Source organism: Meriones unguiculatus, chromosome 1 (assembly GCF_030254825.1).
Source record: "Meriones unguiculatus strain TT.TT164.6M chromosome 1, Bangor_MerUng_6.1, whole genome shotgun sequence".
In the NCBI taxonomy this organism is placed as follows: Eukaryota; Metazoa; Chordata; class Mammalia; order Rodentia; family Muridae; genus Meriones; species Meriones unguiculatus.
The window spans coordinates 148,961,808-148,981,541 of record NC_083349.1 but is presented as its reverse complement, the minus strand read 5'-3'; the positions used below and the strand labels follow the sequence as shown (position 1 = coordinate 148,981,541).

Here is a 19,734-nt window from a genome sequence, read left to right as displayed (position 1 = left end):
GCAGGATTCTTTTGGGGAGCAATACCAGTATCAGAAGTCCAGATGACCAGCAAATCAGCAAATGCAGCAGCAGGAGAACCAGCAGCAAGCAGTCCTCCTTCAAGCAGCAGCGCCTTCTTCCTCTGGCTGTCATTTATACTCCTCAAAGTCCTCAGAATTCAACTAATTCCCCTGGAAAACACCACACTCCTCATGAGGCATTTAACAGGTGTGAACAAACTAAAATCCCCAACTTGGAATTTTAAACCAAAACATTCACAGTGTTTTGTGAGTGTCCAGAGGATGTGGGGAGTGGACATGATCAGGATACTTTGGGTATTGTGTGCATGGTTTTCTGTTTGTTTTTTGAAATCTGATACTTGAGTTACATGGATGAAATCTGGAGCATGGCCTGTTCCTAGACTTTCTGGGAAGTTTGTCTATTGTAACATAATATGGGTGAGTTTTCACAGTCACTATTGTACTTTGAGGTAGTATTGCCCTTCCAACAAGTACCCAATGTTGTCCTTTCTGTAACAGAATCACAGCAGGGAGTAGTATGCAGATATCTGCCTCTGGTTGAGCCCGCCGGCTGAACATAGGAAGCAGTAGGTGAAGGTTGGCAGGGACAGCTTGCTAAGGAAGCAAGACAGTTCACATTTATCCTCAGCCAGTACTCAAGCTTCCTGAATGCCAACCACTGTGTACATCATGAGAACAGGTTATAAACAGACACATCACACTTCCTATAGTTAATGGAAAAGAGAAGATAAACCAGTTACAAATTAAAGTGATCAGGGATGGAGGAAGATAGCCTCTTAGGTGGATTTTCCACTGTAGCTCCCGTAACTGCTGTCTGTGGAACCTAGGTGGACTCAAGGAGGGAGTCATGTGTATATCTGGAGAAAAGGGAGAATCTCCATGCATAGTACTGTGGCTCATTCAGTGGTCTTGAACCATGTTTGAGAAACAAAATGACATCAATTGGAGGAGTCAAAGTTACTTAGTAAGGAAGCCGGCTGGGTCCTTGTGGGTTCTGAATAGAGAGGGCATATGATCTGAGTATGTTCTGAGTATGTTCAGTTCATACCAGGGAGCACATGGAGCATGGAGAGTGGTGACAGGGCGGTTGGGTTCTGGACCCAGTGCACAGCAGTTTAGTGATTGGGAAAGAAAGGTGAAGGTGTGAGGGCACCTGCTGAGCCCCGAAACTTAACCCTGACAGTGGTAGTCACACCCAGGATACCTGTGAGGGCCTGACAGTTCTGAGCCTTACTCTGAAAAAATTTAAAATGCCACTAGAAGCAGCTAGGGCTAGAGAAATGGATCAGTGGTTCGAATTCAGAGGCAGACCTCTTTAGACCTCTTTGTGGTGTTGCACCCACAGGAAGCATTCTGTGCGGAACTTTCTTCTTTAGTTAGGAGTGGTCATCTCCGTTCTGTACACACTGAAAAGAAGTACCACTGCTTAAGGAGCGTGCTCAGGATTAGAAAGCTAATAAATGTTGAGCCAAGGTGGGTCAGGTTGTAAGCTCGGGGCTGGGTGGGGGTGCAGGACACTGGGGCGCACTGGGATGCCACTCCATTCCAGGTTTTCAGGTGTGTGGTTCCAGTGCTTGGCTCTCCCAAGGGGTTCGGGGCACATCAGCATGATCCAGTGGCTTGAAGCAAGGATATTCTAGTGACGGTAAGGCCTTAATGAGACTTTGGAGGGGCAGAGTCCTGATGTAGTGGGCATGTGTTTGCTAAAGCAGGTTCCGTGAGCATGTTTATGGCTGTTTTGGTTCAGACATCAGCATTTGTACGCCGAAGTGGCACTCTTTCACTAGTGGAGGGGAAGCATTTCACACTGGCGCTCTTGCTCTGGTGTGCATGCACACGCTCACCGCACACGACCCCCCGGAATATGGGGACATGCCTTAAGAAGTGTTAGTCAGCACGTAGTTGTTGGAGAGGGACTAGTAGTAACGTGTTCACCAGGCTTTAAGGGGGAAGTGGTCGGCTTTACCCGTACGTCCTGAGACTTTTCAGGTTTCAGGAGGAGGAAATTTAAAAATGAACAGAGCAGCTTTACGTTTGCAGCATCCTAGAGAGCTGACTATGGGCTTGAGTCCTTCCTGACTAAGGCACGGTAACTTTTTCTTAGTTTCTTCATCAGCTAAGAGATGAATAATTGTGTCTATTTTATGAGTTTTTTACATGAGTTAATACTTACTTGCAAAGAATGCAGAACTGTGCCTGCTGTGTAGTGACAGTGGTGTGTACTCATTTGAAATTGGCCTAGAGCTTAGAGCTACTTCCTTTTCGAAGGTCATTGGATCTACTTTCTAAGGAAACTCCTTGATAGTTCTATACTTTATCACTCACTAGGGTGTGTGCAGGCCATTTCTCTCAATGTCCTCTGGTTTCTCTGTGACTCAGGCAGGTGAGGAGGGCTGGGTCCAACATGTAGGGCAATGAAGACTTTCCTGTTTGGGTGGAAATTACAAATGATTTTCCTTAATTATTACCAAGGCAAGAACACACAGGCAAGAGCAGGTAGCTGAGTCATCTCCAGTGTTACAGTATATCTTATTTATTGTTTAAAATACTTACTGCAAGTTTTGGTATATAATTACCAAACAATATTGGCAAATCCTATATAAAATGGTATTTTCCTAATGATAAATCTAAATTTTAATTATTTAAATTTAATCAAATAATGAAAGGTTAATTATTTTTATATTTTTTATTCTAATCCCAGTTTTTACCCTCTTTTTATATCTCATTTAAAATGTTGACCTCTTTCTTCTTCCCCTTTAAGGATTCCCACCCCCCTTCAATCTTCATTATCTTGCCCAAAAGGCTTTGGTATAGTGATCAGGCATAGTAGTCTAGTTCTGAAAACACCAACATCTTTTGTATACCCAAAGGCCTGGCTTGAGTGGCTTGAGAGTGTGAATGATGACTGTAATGAAGACCTTGTCTCAAAAAAAAAGTAAATAAAATAAAATACTTAAGTCACTAGACATTTCCTCAGGACCATGTCTGATGAAACCTACATTTAGACTAAATGTATGAATGTACATACTTTCTGGCTGGCACTCTTGGATATTTCTAGCCTGCATCATACATGCTAGGTGAGCATATCCCTGATCACAGACCTCCTTTTTCAGCTTTCTCTCCCCTAATTTTACCACTACATTAAGTTGCAATGAAGAGCTCCTTGATGTGTCTTCTCTGGTCTCTTTCTTGCTCTCCCTCGGAGGGAACCACCGAACTGTTGCCTGTGTCTTGTAACTTTCTTCTTCCAAACAGAAAATGTGAAGGGCACAGATGAGTAGGAAAAACAGTCTTTTTTGTTTCACAGTTAAATTTTGAAACTGAGCAGATAGCAGATAAGGTGGCAGATAGCAGCATCCTTACACGGAAATGAGCAGTCACTGCTGTCCCTTCCTGTGGCCGATGACCCTGACTGATTGCTGGCTGCACAGTGGCACTGAGCAGGAGTCCAGGTGTGAGGGCCTCAAACCCTGGAGTGACGGCTCCTGGGATTGTCCAGCCACAGCTCACTGAGGCGACAGTGTCTGTGTCAGTCACACACTGCCTCAGGCTTTTTCAAAGACATCTGAGGGTGAGCCGCCTTTTCCATTGCAGGTTTGAGAGTACTGTGTGTCTGGTGGACAGTTGGGTTGATTTCGCTATCTTATTCCAGGCCTCTTCATTAGTTACTTTCCAGGAGCTCCCTCATGTTCATGAGAGTGGGAAACTCTTTTTCTTGCCTTCTAACAGATTCGTACGTTTCCTGGCTCTTTCCTGCCCTTCCAACGCTTAAATTCCAGCTATAATGCTCATGCTAGCAGTTTAAAGTTCTGTGTCCTTAGGGATGTTAATTTCGTTATTTAATGGTTTGTTTTTCATGGAGGAGAATCAGGTATGTGGCTGTGCCTTATTTCCTCTGAACATAGGCTGTTGTCAACTTTAATGCAATGCTTTATATCTCATCATGTTTGTTCTTCAGCTTTTTGAGGTGCAGGAGATCAAAGCCAACCACAGTCTGCTTTCTGTGTTTTAGGGCCTCTTCCTGACGGATGGGAACAAGCCATGACTCAGGAGGGAGAAGTTTACTACATAAATCATAAGAACAAGACCACGTCCTGGCTGGACCCAAGGCTTGACCCTCGTTTTGGTAAAGGTTTACCTCAGAACCTTGTCATTTTGATGATGGTATGGGGGCTGGGGAGGACTTAAGAAAACACATCACAGTGAAACTACACTGTCTGTGGTAGGAAGTGACTGCACGCCCAACTTCTTCCCATGCTGTGTGTGTGTGTGTGTGTGTGTGTGTGTGTGTGTGTGTGTTTAAACTTGAGAAATCTAGGTGCAAATCATCATTCTAGCCTGGGTTGGTGGTGAATGCTATAAAGCTCATTGCCATAGTCATTGCTTCATTCATGCAGTTTATGTTGTTGGAAACAGGCTGGCACATCCTGGAGCTGTAGTTTTCCCCAGAAATGTGCATGTGTGTGTGTGTTTGGCTGTACCGTTAGGGCTGAAGGTCTCAGAGACAAAACCCTGAGCACCCGACTTGTGTAAGGGAAGCATTCTGCCCTTTTTGGGATTTTAACCCAGTTTTACACTACGGCCCTTCACTTTTACTTAGGGAATGAGCAGCAAAGCAGAGCACTCCTCCCAAATGTGCACATTTTGGAAAGGGGCTCCATGCCCGTTTTCTGCCTTTTTGTCCGTGGTTCTTTCCTGTTTGTAGTTTCATCTGTTAACTTATGAAGTCTCTTTCCAAAGCGTGGAAAATGAATCTAAAGAGAAACAGATAATGTGGTTTGAGCACTCATCTCGGCCCTGGTGCTGCTTAATGGAAACAATGTGCGGATCAGCAAGCCGGTCAGACGAAGGGGTGTGGAGCCTTTGAAGCTTCCCAGGGCCTGACCTGGCCACGCCACAGGCCTCATGGAAAGGAGAATTAACTCTGTGAATGCCATCAAAACACAACCCCGGCACTGGGTGGAAAGAACTTACCCGCCACTCTTGGAGCCTCTGATACAATCCTCATTGCCATCTGTTTAAAGCACAGCAATAAAAAGCAGTGTTTGGGTGTACCTCAAATGTCAGCTTTATGGACTGGTTTAGCACTCCCCTTGCCAAGGAGAGTCAAAGGTGGGGTTCATTTTGACAGATAGCAGGCTTGGCTCAAATACCAGCTGTTTGAGCTTCAAGACCTGTTGTGTTAAGAAAGTAACATACATGTTTAGCAGTTTGCAACTTCAGATTCTGTCCATACTTGAGTAAGCCCTTTTGGTTGAAACAAGACACTTTGAAGGTAGAAAACCCCTTAAATGCCGAATTAGTGTCAACTGGAGTGACAACGGCCACATTTTCCTTAAATCACATTTGATGATTCAGCTCATCTGCCCTTGGTAGCCTGAAAAAACTGCTGTGCCACTCCCTATGACTGTGTGTGTGTGTGTGTTGTGTTGTTTCTGTTGTTGTTATTTTAATAGAAAGAAAAGAAAGTGAGAAAAGCATTAGCAATGAAGAAAAGAAACTTAACTGTGAACTTAGTTTTTATCTGGTGGGTCTTTTAAGAAAGATCGAGTATTTGGGGTGGAAAAAACAAAAAACAAAAAATGCCCTTTCCCCTCCCCAACACACACACACGCACACATTCGTGATAGAGATACCAACAAAAACCTCCTGCAGTTTCCCTCCTCCCTGCCTCTCGTTTCCCTTTTTGGGCCCGCTGTGTAAGTGTATTCCAGACAGGCTTGACTGCATGCCAGAGCTTTTTATTTTGTGGCCCAACTTTTAATCTGTTCCAGACCTTTGCAGTTAGAGCTGGGGTGTAACTGAGGGGCGGGGAGAAGAGCCGAGTGCTCTTCTCTAATCTAGAGTAACAGCAGAGAGAAGCAAGCTGCTAGCAGATGGAGTTGACTCTTGCTATAGTGGGTTATGCTCTATCTCTGCCAAAGAAACATAAACTACCCCTCTCGATTCTGACGCTGGGGCCATTCAAACACAGGCATATGGTGTAGTTATTGCTTCCGTGCATGTGGGGTTTGCTCATTTCTCTGTGTTCTCCAAATCCATATTAAAACAACTAAGTCTTAACTAAGCCAAGTAGAAATGTGGCTTTCAGTCTTTTAGGATGGAGGATAAACTTTTAACTTATTACCTGCTTCAAACATCAACCTCTCTTACGTTTGTATCCTTTATTAGATTCTTCTTATAAAATAACCCACTTGGGCCGGGTGGTGGTGGCACACACCTTTAATCCAGCACTTGGGAGACAGAGGCAGTCAGATCTCCCTAAATTTGAGGCCAGCCTGGTGTTAAATTATTTCAGATTTTGGGCTAGAGAGATAGATGGCTCAGGGAGTAAAGTACTTTTAGTGCAAACATGAGGAACCTGTGTTTGTGTTTTTGTTTTGTATTATTTGTGTAACCCTGGCTGGCCTGGAAATCTTTATGGCTTAAAGAGATCTTTTGATTTTTTTTTTTTTTCCTCTTGGATGCTGGGATTGTTCCTCCGCATCCAGCTTTGTATTTAGTAATTTCTTTTAATTTTATGTCATTTTTTAAATAAATTGGTCTTTTAAAAAAAATTTATCTCAGGTGTATTAATGTTTTGCCCTTATTCCTATTTGTGCATTATTATGTGAGACATGGGAAAAGAAATGTTTGCAGTCTGGACCCTGGTATGCAGTCACTTCTCCACAGCCTTATTCAGAGGGCTCTGGGTTTCAGAGATCATGTAAAGCCTGCTTCACTCTTCTGCTCACAGCTGGGATTTACTTTGAAGCTGAGCCAGGGTCTGTTAACCTTTCATCTAAAGATAAGCCCTATCTCCAGAGACAGTCCTGGCAAACCTGCTGAGGATGAGGGTGCTGGTGAAGTAGAGCATACCACACCGGTGTCATTAGCAGGCTTGGCCCCACTGCCTGAAGGTGGTCTGTCCCTTAGACAGACCGACACGAGACCACCAGCACACAACAACTGCTGTGAGCAAGTCCTATCAAGCTTCCAGCAGCTCTTCCAACTTAGATATTTCTTGCCATGAGTTTTTTGATACATAAGATTATTAAATAAACATCCAGAATAGGTCAGGGACTAGCGAGAAGGCTTATTGGTAAAGGCGATGCCTGCCTGGCAGCCTGAGTTGAATCCCCAGCACCCATGTGGTGGCAGGAAAGAATCGAGAGACGCCCTTTGGCACCTGCCCCCATAGGAAATAATGTTTCAGAAATAAGAGTTTGATACTTGGACTTGCCATTTTTATTCAGTTTTAAGCTTTCTGTTAAATTCAGTTGACGAGTACCTAAGTAGCTTATGGTAAACAGTTCTCCACTGTTCACCCAGGGTGAGGAGGCGTGTTAGTAAGTTAAACTAAAATGTATACTTCCTACATGATGGATACTTAAGTGAGCTTCCTAAATAGCTGTACAGTGAATATTCTCATCCCTGCTTACACAATAAGTCACTTATTCCTAATTCAACAAAATTAATTTGGAGACACATCAGCCCATAGTAACCTAGAACTCACTATGTAGTTATACAAGTTTGACCTTTAACACTGCCATTCTCACTGCCCGGTTCCCTCAAATGCCAGGATTGTAAGCATGAGGCACCACTAAACTGTTAATTTTTAAATGCAAAAGCTTAAGATCACCATAGCTGTAGCCTAACAGTTTACTTGTGATCTGAAGCTGCTGCTGTCAGATATGTACACATGTACATAAACTTTTTAAGTTTCAGGTTCTACTTGTATTAACTTTAAAATATGCTAAAGATGAGCCAGTTGATTCTTACAGACTCAGACTAAAAGGAAAGGGAAAGAAGTCGCAATTTAGGGGGTTAGACTAAGGTGGCTCCAGGCTTTTGTCTTGCTAATTGTTGTTTTCTTCTGTGACCTCAGAATTCTGCACCTGTGCTGCAGTCTGTCCAGGATGTTGCCAGCAGCATATCACTGCCTGGGGACGGGAGGAGTTATTAACTGCGTCCCACAGTGAAGGGTAACAAGGTGCTGTGTGAGGAAACAGACCAAGGCAAAATGAAGGAGCCAAAGTCTAGTGTGTAGACTTTTAGATTATTGATTATCTGGTGAGACATAGATAGCAATGCATCATGTGAAATTAGAGACAGGTCCATTTAAATTGAGGATCTGTAGTGTGGCCTCCTTCCCTCAGAGTGCTTATCATTGTCTGACCCTTTCTTCCAAAAGAGATTTTCAGCATCACTTCCATAGTCAGGAGAGATACGGCAGTTGGGGACAGAGGAGGCTGAAAATCAGTGAGAACACATATCCTCCATCTTACCTCATTTAGCAGCCCATGGCCTTCCCCAGTGTAGAATGTGGTGTTGAGAGGAAATGTTTCTTTGGAATCACCTGTCTTTATCTATCCATCCATCTATCTGTTCCTCTGCCTTATCGAAAGGCCTTATTTTCATGACAGTCCCCTGCCTCAGTCTTCTGAGTGCTAGGATCACAGGATTACACTGGCTCTGTAGACTTCTTTTTCTTTTTGTTCCATCCAGAGTATGCTGCTGTGGGACAGGCAATGCCAGTATTTTGAAGGTTGGAGGGGGGAATTGGATTGGTTGAATTACTTGTTTTCAGTATTCTGATCAGTTAAAGATGGGGGTGCTTGCCCGGGTGTGGCGGGCTTTTATCCAAACACTTGGGAGATAGAGGCAGGTGGGTCACCAACCTAGTCTCCATAATGCATTCCAGGACAGCCAGCCCGACAAAGTGAGCCTGGGGGTGGGGTGGTGTTATTTTAATTATCTTAGTGGGGAAAAAAACTGCATTGCTTAGTTGTATAGCATATTAAGTATTGGCAAGCAAGCTATAAATGGGCAATAACATTAATTCAGTCACAGGGTTAGGGCCTTGATTACCTCCCATGTGTGCCCTTTGGGACAGGATCTCACTGTGTACCCTCTAACCCACCTGGCCTCAGCTTTCCGAGTGCTGGGATGTCAGGCGTGCACACCAGCTGTGGGTCCTGATCCTTGCTAGGCCTGTTCTGTGCCACAGATTTTTATTACTGTGCCAACTTAGTACATTTTTTTTTTTTTTTGGTGGCCAATTCAGCTCCTTCCATCATGTAGAAAGCCAGCCATGGGCGATTTGTGCTTCAAAGACAACAAAAACATTTGTTTCTTTGGAAGGTCATTCCTTCAGCAAGCATTACACAAAATACCTTTTTTGTGAAAAAAATTTATGTGGATTAATGTTTTTGTTTTTTTAAATATGACTTTAGATTAGATTTATATTTCCTAAGGTTGCTAGAAATTAATGATCCTTAAGCTAACACCTATAATTTCTCTCTCTCTTTTTTTTTTTTTTTTTTTTTTTTTTTTTTTTGGCTTGGCTAGATTTCTTTATTCTCATAGTTCCGGAACCCTGTGTAAGGGGTGACACTTCCCATGGTGGGATAGATTTTTTTTTTCTTTTCTTTTTTAATAATTACCGTTTATTCGATTTGTATCCCAGCTGTGGCCCCCTCCCTCTTCCCCTGCCAATCAGCCCTCCCTCCCTCTTCTTCTCCTATGCCCCTCCCCTAGTCCACTGATAGGGGAGGTCTTCCTCCCCTTCCCTCTGATCCTAGCCTATCAAATCTCATCAGGATTGGCTACATTGTCTTCCTCTGAGGACTGATAAAACTGCTCCCTATCAGGTGGAGGTGATCAAGGGGCTAGCCCATGAGTTCACGGCGGAGACAGTCCCTCCAGGATTGATGGCAGGTTTTCTGGCTTCCCTCTTGCTCCCTAAGCTTTACCTTAGGTGTAAAAATTCAGACATTTACTAGGAAAGCTAAAGGCCACCTCTAGCTCCTTAACAACCATGTGCAGTTTGGGGCACGTACTTCTGTCATCTGAGCAGCTCCGGCAGGATTTTAGCAGGCTGGTTAAAGCTGAAGGTGGGGGTGCTTCAGGAGTGGTCCTCAGGGAAGAAGTGTGGAGAGTCTTTGCCTGTCCCTGCCCCGCCCCCTCTCCCTGGAAACAAAGCTTGTTCTGTCTCTTTCCTGCTGTGAGGTCCCTCTGTACCTTGTGTGCATTGGTGTGTCTGCGTCTTGTTGGAGAGCAGGCAGAAGTGCACCCGCCCACCCCACCCCCATTCTGTCACATGTCTGTTTAAGTCTGTCAGTCCTCGGAGGACTGGTTCTTCTAGTCTTTTGATGTCCTATCTCTTCTCCTTTTGGTATCTCTGAGCCATCAGATAAGTTTAGGTTTGAAGATCCATAGTAAGCACTCCAGCTTTAGCTTGCCTGCAGCACTCCGCATTGGAGATTGTGGCTTGAGTGTGCATCTGTTAGGGTGGTGGTCTAGAAGCCGGTGCTGAGAAACAAAGGGTGTTGATATTTAACTCCTTTTTTCCATGCAGTTTTGTTTTTGTTCAGTTTGTTCTCGTTTTCTTGGCCTGGTTGTATTTTATTTTGTTTGAAGCAGAGTTACATTCCATAGTGCAGGCTGGCCTGTCACGCCTTGTGTAGCTCCAGCTTCCTTCAGTCTTCGGTCTGTGGTGATCCTCCTGCTTCAGTTCCCCTAATGCTGGGTTTGCGATGTGAAACACCATTCCCAACTCAATTTGTTTTTACCAAGTATGTTTTATAAGTAACTTACTTAATCTATTATTACTGATAACAAAAAACTCTAGTATGAAAAACTCAGTCATTTTCTCTAATTTTTAATAGATGAAATGCTTAAAATCTGTATTGATACTGTATTTCTTAATCCCAGTACTTTCCAGATTAAAAAGGTCATTTTCTAGTACTACTTATTTATTGAAATTGTTTTAGATTCATTTTATTTTCATTTTTGTTTAGTCTGCAGAGTCTAGAGAGGGCATTGGATCCCCTGGAACTGGAGGCCTGAAGTAGGTGCTGGGAATCAGAATTTGTCCTCTGGAGGAAATAGCTAATGGTCTTGCTCTCTGTGCCATCTCTCCAGCCACTTGTACTCTTTTAATTAATTAGTATTAAAGACATCTGTCTTCCCAATGGGTATTGGCTCTTGGCCTTGGCTATTTTTTTTTTGATTGATTGATTGATTGATTGATTACTCTACCTGCATTGTGTCAGCAGGCCAGAAGAGGGCACCAGATATCATTACAGATGGTTATGATCCACCGTATGGTTTCTGGGAATTGAACTCAGAACCTTTGGAAGAAGAGCCAGTGCTCTTAACCTCTGAGCTATCTCTCCATCCCTTGGCCTCAGCCTTTTTTTTTTTTTTTAATTAAGATTACATTTATTCGTGCACACATGTCTCATGGTGCACATGTAGAGGGCAACTTGGAGGAGTTGATTCTCTCCACCATGTGGGTTTCAGAACTCAGACTCAGGTCTCCAGGCTTGTGGCAAGCACCATTCCCTGCCAAGCCATCTGACTGTCCAAGGCCTGGGTTTTGACTTGTGTGCTGTGCTTCTCAGACCAGTCCTTGGGTCGTATTTAGCTCCTGCTGTGGAGCTTGCCACAGTGGTCAGGAAATGTGAAAATGTGCTGCATGGTTTCATGGAATGTCTGCAGCAAGCCTCAGGAAAGGAAGGGCCCACCAGTAACCTCTGCTGCCCATCAGTGTGCCTTTAGATCTTGCAGAAAAGATAAACATGAATGTCTCTGGGAATCAGAAATACGTGGACACAGTGAACAGCATGGTGAGGTGGGAAGGTGGGAGGAGAAAGAGCTACAGGTGAGATGAGGAGCCAGTGTCTACAAAGTGCTTCCGAAGAAGGGAAGGGCTTCTGTAAAGCACCTGTGGAAACAGCCTGAAGACTCAGTGAATTACTGGTCTCATTTGATTCTAAAGGTTAGGGGTAGGTGTGAGGAGGTGAGATCTACTGCGGAGCCTGTCTTTGTCTTATATAAGTGACACAGAATCCTAATAAGTATGGTTATTGGTACTTGGCAAATCTTTACTTTCAAAAACGGTTATCTTCTTCCTGTCCATTCCTCAGGAAAGCACCTAACTTACTGCACAGTCATTTAAGTAATGTATTCTTTGTTAAGAATTTTAAGGGTCTATTTTATAATGTGTGTGTGCCTGGCTGGAGGTGTGTACAGTGTGTGCAGGAGGTGAGCAGACTTACTGCGTTCCCCGGACTGGAGTTAGAAATGGCGTGAGCTACCATACGGGTGCTGGAAACAGAACCAGATCCTCTGGCAGAGCAGCCAGCGCTTGTAACTGCTGAGCCAGCTCTCCAGGCTACCTCCTCCCCCAGTTATTCTTTAAAGGAGTATTTTATAAGTCTAATGTGGGTTTGTTGTGTGGGAGATGAATAGACTTTGCGGAAGCCAGGGCAGTTGATTGTGCTTTGAGCTCCCCTCTCTGCTCTTGAGACAATATTGTAAACAAGATAACCAAGAGAACATCACTGGGACACATCCCCACCATGTGGAAGATAAAAGGACACGAAACAATGGAAAACAGTGTTGGAATCTGCCAGGCTCAAGGCTAGCTACCCTTGGATACAACAAACCAAACATGTTAAGAACCGGGGGGAAAAATGCTCTGGTGAGAGCAGTCAGACAACTGGCCCAGACTTGCCCTAACACAGACCTAAGGATTAACTAACTGCAGGTGAAGGCTTCAAGAAATCACAGGTTTTTCAGACTCAGTAGCATACCATGGGGCCTGGAGAAATGGCTCAAGGTTAAGAGCCCTTGTTGCTCCTGAAGGGGGAGTATTCACAAAGTGATCTGAAATCATCTGTCATTCCAATTCCGAGGGATCTAATAACCTCTCCTGACCGCTGAGGGCTCCAGGTATGCACATAAAATAAAAATAAATCTTTTAATAGCACACCCTGTTTTTTGTTTTGTTTGTTTGCTTGCTTGCTTGTTTTTTTTTGTTTTTTTTTTGTTTGTTTGTTTGTTTTTTTACCAATAATAGAGTTAAATTAAAACTCTGAAACAGGAAGTTAACTTTTAAAATACCACCTGACCTCCTTATCAGCTCTTCAAATGTGAGGTTGTCCTGGTATTTGGCTGTGCACTGTGTGACAGCACCAGATAGAAAGGTAGTGCCATAGTCCGTTAGACTACCCAACAGAGGAGATAATCCAGAGGGAAAAAATTAAAAAAGGACTAGTGTAAATGATTAAGTGAAAGCTATAACCCATGAAGAAAATGTAAGGGGAGTTTAAAAGATGGCTGAAAAGCTGAGAAAATTCATGTTTGTCTTACATCACAAGCAAAAGATTCCCTAGCTCTGCCTTGTAGACTGAGAAAGGTAACAGCCAGGCCAGGCATGCTTGGAATCCCAGCACTTGACGAGGCAGAGACAGGAGTTTGAGGCCAGTTTGGGCTATATGGTGATGAGATCAGAAAACTAAATTTAAAAATCATTCATTGAGTAGAAAAAAAAAAAATAGGACAGTGTGTGTGTGTTTCTCTGCTTCCAAGTGATGTCAAGGTTGTATGAAGTACAGGGAAAACGCACAAATTAAAACCAGGAATTAGAGCTCTGCTTCCGTGTATTCAGAAAGAAATGCCTCTATGTTCATGTAGACTGGGAAGGTGGTAGTGAGGCGCTCTCTAACCTGCAGAGCGCTTGCACTGACCTGAGAACCTCTTCTTCTGGAGGGAAAGAATGGGAAATCTTGAGTTATGAATATGAATCAGAAGTATGCATTTTGAGCAGGGGACCCTAATAATGACAAGCAGCAGAAAAATACTAGTACCAATAGTGTCCCAACTGGGTTCCACTAAACTGCTTTAATCTCTGTATGTTTACTTAGTAGAGTAAATTAAGAAAAAAATGGAAAAGAAATGTGAACTGATTTTGGGGTGGGGAGAGAGTGGGAAGGGTTGAGGCAGCATCTAAGGTAGTTCATCTAGGCTGTCCTCAACTCACTGCGCAACCAAAGACGACCCCAAACTCCCAGGTCTCCTGCTGAAACGCCCCCAGCCAGTAGCCTGGGACACTGTAGTGTTTGTTCATCATGAGTGTAATAAAACCATGCTGTTTGTGCACATGGCTGCACTTATAGCTTTTATATAAGAAGTTTAAAAACAAGGAAATAAAACATTGTTCTAATCCCTGGAAGCTGGAAAGATGGCTCAGAGGTTGTAGGAGCACTTGGTGCTCTTGCAGGGACTCAGGCTGCTTGTCTGAGGAGAATTCAAATGCCATGCCCTCCTCCAGCCTGGGAGGGAATCTGCAGGCACCTGGTCTACCAGTAAGGCTCGCACACATAAAGTTTTTTTAAAAAATTAAAAAAATTCTTTCAGTGTAAGTGATAAAATTAGTAGTAATAAGACAAATAATCTATGTAAAATCTTGGGCTATAAATATGAGTCAGAAATTCACATTCTGAATGGGGGACCCTAAAAGCAATGACAAGCAGGAAGACAGTACTGCAGCTGGCAGCGTCTGTTTATTAGTGGAGGAAAACGGGTGCCTCAGGATAGGCCTGACTGAAATGTGGGGTAGGGTCAAGGTGAGCCTGGAACCACCCTTTCACGACTAGAAGCAGCAAAGCTGCTGCTCAGCTTCCCTGTTACAGCACTAGGACACAATGCAAAGGCTTCCAGTATATGAATCAGACATTTGCTCTTAGCCTGAACAAACTAAAATTAAGATGATCAGGATATATGGGAAAATTAACTTCAGATTAACACCTGTGAAGGAATGAGAGAGTGTTACCATTTGGAACTTTTAATGAAAGAATGAATTTAAAGAATCTTTTTATTATTGTAACACACTTAGGATTTGAGTCTGATGTTATCCTGTGGACATTGTTTAGATTCTGTTTTAGACAAACTAAGTGTTTTTAAATATCTAATTGAAAGATTAATATAAACACGATAAAAAGCTGACAGGTTTGGGCAGTGGAATCATGGTTTTTGTTCGTGTGTGTGTGTGTGTGTGTTTGTGTTTAGTATCCTGTGTGTTAGAGGCAGGTTCTAAAATATAGCGTGTAAGTTCCTCATTGTCGGGGGCTGATTAGATGGTCTGGTGAGTAAATTGTCACGGGAGCTGATGAGCCTGAGTTTAATCTGTGGAACCCATGTGAAGGACAGGATGCCATGGTGTATGTCTGTAATCCTAGTGCTCATACTGCAAGGTGAGAGGTACAGAGAGGAGATTTACTCCAAATCTTAGGAACCAGCCATCTAATTTGGAGAACACAGCAAGGAGAGACTGTGCTAGGAGGAAACCTCCTTTGGGGGAAATGCCTTCGTAAGTTAGGCTGTGGGCAAGCAAGCTTGTAGGGCATTTTCTTACTTAGTGATTGATGGGGAGCCCCCAGCCTATTGTGGGTAGTGCTACCCCTAGGGTTCTATAAGAAAGCAGGCTGAACAGACAATGAGGAGCAAGCCAGTAAGCAGCTCCTCTCTGTGGCCTCTGCATCAGCTCCTGCCTCCAAGTCTCTGCCCTGCTTGAGTTCCTGTCTTGACTTCATTCCATGATGAACTATGATGTGGAAACATAAACCAAATAAACCCAAGTTGCCTTTGGTAATGTTGCGTCACATCAGTAGTAACCCTGACTAAGAGAGACCTTGCCTCAAAACTAAGGCAGAAGGAAAGAACTGATTTGAGAACTGTGTGTGCACACTCAAGGTCACAGTGTCTGTCTGAAAACGGGAAGGATGGGGGTACAAGATAGCTTGGGAAGCGGCCATTGACATGCAGGGCTCACTCTGTTATTAATGTTGTCTACATGCTTATTGAAATTATCTTAAAGACCCAAACTGTACACTTGGAACCATAGAAATGTGCTTCTAAATAGTGTGTAACTTGTAAAAAATCATAGTAGGAGATATTTGTGCCAAATAGCAGTGAGTGATTATGTTCCAAAATACAGTGATGCAGCAAGCAGGTTATACGGGTAAGTTTACTAACTTGAATTGTCCCCAAACTAAGTAAATGTAACTGAAAAAAAATATTAAGAAGTGGTAGAGTAAGTAAAAAAAAAAATCTGGGTTGGAAATGGAACAAGAGAAGGAAATAGAAATAAAATTAACAAACCACAGTCTGACAAATGACTCCGGCTTCCTCGAGTCTGGCTCTCGATTTCCTTCTTCCAATGTTCTTAGTTCTCTCTATATATGCTGTTGACAGCTGAAAGAAGAGGTAGGGTTCCTGGTTCATATTCTATCCTTGTGGATAGTGGATAGTCCCTCAGCTCTGGGCTTCGTTCTTGCCTGTGTGTCAATGCTGCCTTGCTCCTGTGGTGTTAGATCACTCTTCTTGGAGCTTTCACTGGAACTGGAGCAAGGGTTTCTCCTGGCTCGCAGTCTAGGGGAGCAGGCCATCATGCAGGGGAAATTGCTGGAGAGAACGGCTCTGGCAGGAGGATGAGGCTACTTTTGTCACCTGCAGAACAGCTCTCAGAGTAAGATGAAGGCTGAGCTCTGCAGGCCTTTTCCCCTTTCCATTCAGGCTGGGCACCCAGCTTGTGAACTGATGCCACCCCTATTCAGGTTGGTTCTTTCATCGTTAGCTGAACCTGTCTGGAAGCACCATCAGAGCATGTACATGAGACCATCAACATGACAGATAACACTTAACTATCACAGGGATTGACCCCGGACCTTTCATAGACAGGCAAGTGGTCTAGCCATTCAGCTAGACCAGCAGTTCTCAACTTGGGGGTTGAGTGACCCTTTCACGGGGGTCACCTAGGACCATTGGAAAACAGATGTTTACGTTACAGTTCATAACAGTACCAAAATTACAGTTATGAAGTAGCAACCAAAATAATTTTACAGTTGGGGTCAGCATAACCTGAAGAACTGCATTAAAGGGTCACAGTATTCGGAAGGTTGAGAACCGCTGACCTAGACCCGCAGCCCTGCAAGAATCGTAAATGGGCCAAGGGAGAGCCTGGTTTGCACAAGACAGAGGAGCTTACCTTGGAGCCAGAAGCTTAAAAGTGCTCTCAGTGTGAATAGGACTTGTAAGCAAAGTTTATCAGAAAGAGTGGTCTGGTTTTCCTCTCTTTTAATGCCCCTGTGAAGCATCAGGCTGCCCCTCTTATTGTTAGGAGCTGTTTTCTTGTTACACTCTTGAAGTGGTTCTGTGAGACTGATAAAAGATGGCTAACGCACTGCTGTTGAGCCTGATGGCCTGAGCTTGATTCCTGGGAATCACATTGTGGAGAGAGCAGACCCCTGCACGTTGTCTCCTGACGGCCACGGACCCACAGTGGCACGGGTGCACAGAGAGATGAGTGGGTAAATGAAAACAGTAGTCCAGATGGATTATATAGGTTCAGTGACCAAAAAAAATTGCCTTTCCCAGTGATGAGCCTAGTTATGGTGATTTTCGGTGAGACCCAACTGCTTTCAGGTTTAATTGGAAGGGCACATTTGCTTTCTGGAAATACATTAGTAGTCAGGGTTGGTTATTTTGTTCTCAGAAAGTGCTATTTGATGAGCTGTTGATTAAATTCATGTTTTTTTGTAGAAAATCTCTCTCCAACTTCGTTTTTAATGACTGTGGTTTGGTTGTGCCCACAAGAGTGTGTGCTTGTGTGCACTCCTGCCCAAGAGTCCGTGTCCAAAGCACCAGCTTCCAGGAGGTTCTGCTTCTGCCTTCTGGCCTTCTGTCTCACAGTGAGAGTGCTGGGGTGCAGATGTGTGTTATCTCGCCCTGCTTTACATGTGGCCTCCATGGATTAAACTCTGGTCATCCTGCTTGGGTGGCAAGTTCCTTCTCCTCCCCAAACACCTTGCTGGCCCCTCTGTCTTCATACAACTTGCATATGCTTTGATTCCTATTCTCTGGTGCTGCACAAGTTCTGAATGACTCGGGGATCTCTAACAGTTGTGGTGGCAGCAGTGAGTCACAGCCATTGCACTTGTGGCTTCTTAGGGACTTCTAGTTGACCATTTGTCCTCTTGCATACATACCTAAGTTATCCTTTGCTGGCTTTTTTTTTTTTTTTCTTCAGGATAATCTTTGTTTTGTTTCAGCCATGAACCAGAGAATCACCCAGAGTGCTCCAGTGAAGCAGCCCCCACCCTTGGCTCCCCAGAGCCCACAGGGAGGTGTCCTGGGTGGAGGCAGCTCCAACCAGCAGCAGCAGATACAGCTGCAGCAGCTGCAGATGGAGAAGGAGAGACTACGGTTGAAACAGCAGGAGTTACTGCAGCAGGTGAGGCCACAGGTTAGAGTCCAACCTTTCTCTTTCAACCTTTGCTTTCCCGCACAAGAGCCTGTGCTTTTCATTTTAGCTTTTGTTAGTTGCCAAGGAATGTTGGCTTTATTAAATCAGGGTCTCTCTTCCTGTCTTTGTCCTGTTCCTTGGCTGGCTTTGGGTCACTTGCACTGTATCTCATGGTCCTATGCCATAAAGAACTGTATTAGCTAGAGTGGTGGCGCACATCTCTCACCCAGAACTTGGGAGGCCAGTGCAAAAAAAGATCAGTTCAAGACCAGCCTTAGCTGTATAGTAATTTGAAGGTCAGCCTGAGCTTAATGAGATCCTGTCTCAAAAAATAAAGAAAGAATGGGTGTTTTCAGTAGTCATTGCAGTTGATCAGAAATCAAAAAAAGCCAGGATGCTTCCTCCCAGGTGCAGATGGATTACAGACATTGCTTTTGAGAGCTTGACAAGTACTGGGGCCACTCCTTGGAGAAAAACATCTTCTACCTTAAGTGAATTATCTGTAGAGAGTTTACCAGTGTGACATTTTCTTTAATGACGAATGCCACAGTATTGCTAAAGTCAAAGAATTTCACTTAAAACATTCTGCAGCTTATCCTCAAGTTTATAAGACCATACATGTCTTAGATTTGTCTGGGGCATTTTTCTGTTGATGGCTCCTCAGCTAGGAGCTTCAGACCGGTTTCTTCAGAAAACATTGTTGGTCTTCAGGCTGAATCAGAAGTTAGTTGTCTCAAAACAAGTTTGGGACTGAGGTGTAGTCTAGTGAAGGAGCATTTGGAGAGCATGTGTGGGTCCCTGGGTTCAGGAGATCCCTAGCCCCACCCAATTTGTTTACCTTATTTTAAGTATTTAAGTTATTGTTGATAGTAGGGAGTTAGCCTTTGGTTAAGCAGTAGATCTTTTTAAATTTGTATAGAAACTTTGAATAGATGGTAACAGCACCACTAATCAAAATGTACAAAAGGAGAAGACTCGAGATAAAATTCTTCTTTCCCCGGATTACCTAGTTTTCTTCTAGTTGTAAAATATTCAAGTTTCTTTTTTATCCTCGCCCTCAAGATGTTTACAAACACAAAATAGTTTCTGTACTTCCTAAATTGCTTTTTCTAAATCATAGGTAGCTACTGTGAATGTTTAAAATTAGTTTTACATTACACTTCTATTTCTAGAATGTTGACCTTAAAGATACACTACGTTAAGCCATAGAATCCCAGACAGACTCCTCCTTAAACTCTTGGTGCTCCTTAAACTCTTGGTGCTCATTATGTGTCTTCACACTCCAGATGCCGGCACATGATGGGAGAATTGCCTTGAAAGACATTTGCAAGGGAAGCGTGCTAGCACGGGTGCCACCCCTCGCTCCTCCCTCACTGCCCTGGAGGAAGGGTACTTGTCACACATAAAAGGCCCAGGTAGCATAACAAGGCTTTCAGTGTGTGGCAGTTGAATTAAATTAAAAATAAAGCCTCGTTTATTGTCTTTATTCTGTTGTGACCAAGTACTAATTGGTGGAAGTAAATGCAAGTCCCAATTTCATATGTGGGCTCCCAAACATCAAGAGGGTTATTACATAACAATAATGCAATTTCACTTAATTTATGATGTCAATGTCTTCTCCTTGTCATTATGTCAAGAAA

At 43.6% G+C, this 19,734-nt stretch overlaps 1 protein-coding gene across 8 annotated transcripts in view; it reads left to right on the top strand.

Moving 5' to 3' along the window:
- Yap1 (Yes1 associated transcriptional regulator) overlaps positions 1-19,734 on the top strand; it is an 84,343-nt gene that overhangs the window by 45,238 nt on the left and 19,371 nt on the right. For 2 of the 8 annotated variants that reach the window (XM_021645871.2, XM_021645869.2), the window contains exons 4-5: positions 4,034-4,147; positions 17,901-18,082. In XM_021645871.2, the coding sequence (XP_021501546.1) occupies positions 4,034-4,147; positions 17,901-18,082 (296 nt within the window). Of the gene's footprint in view, positions 1-4,033; positions 4,154-17,900; positions 18,095-19,734 lie in introns of all 8 variants that reach the window. The other 6 variants (XM_060369199.1, XM_021645866.2, XM_021645870.2 and 3 more) reach the window with 3 other exon arrangements.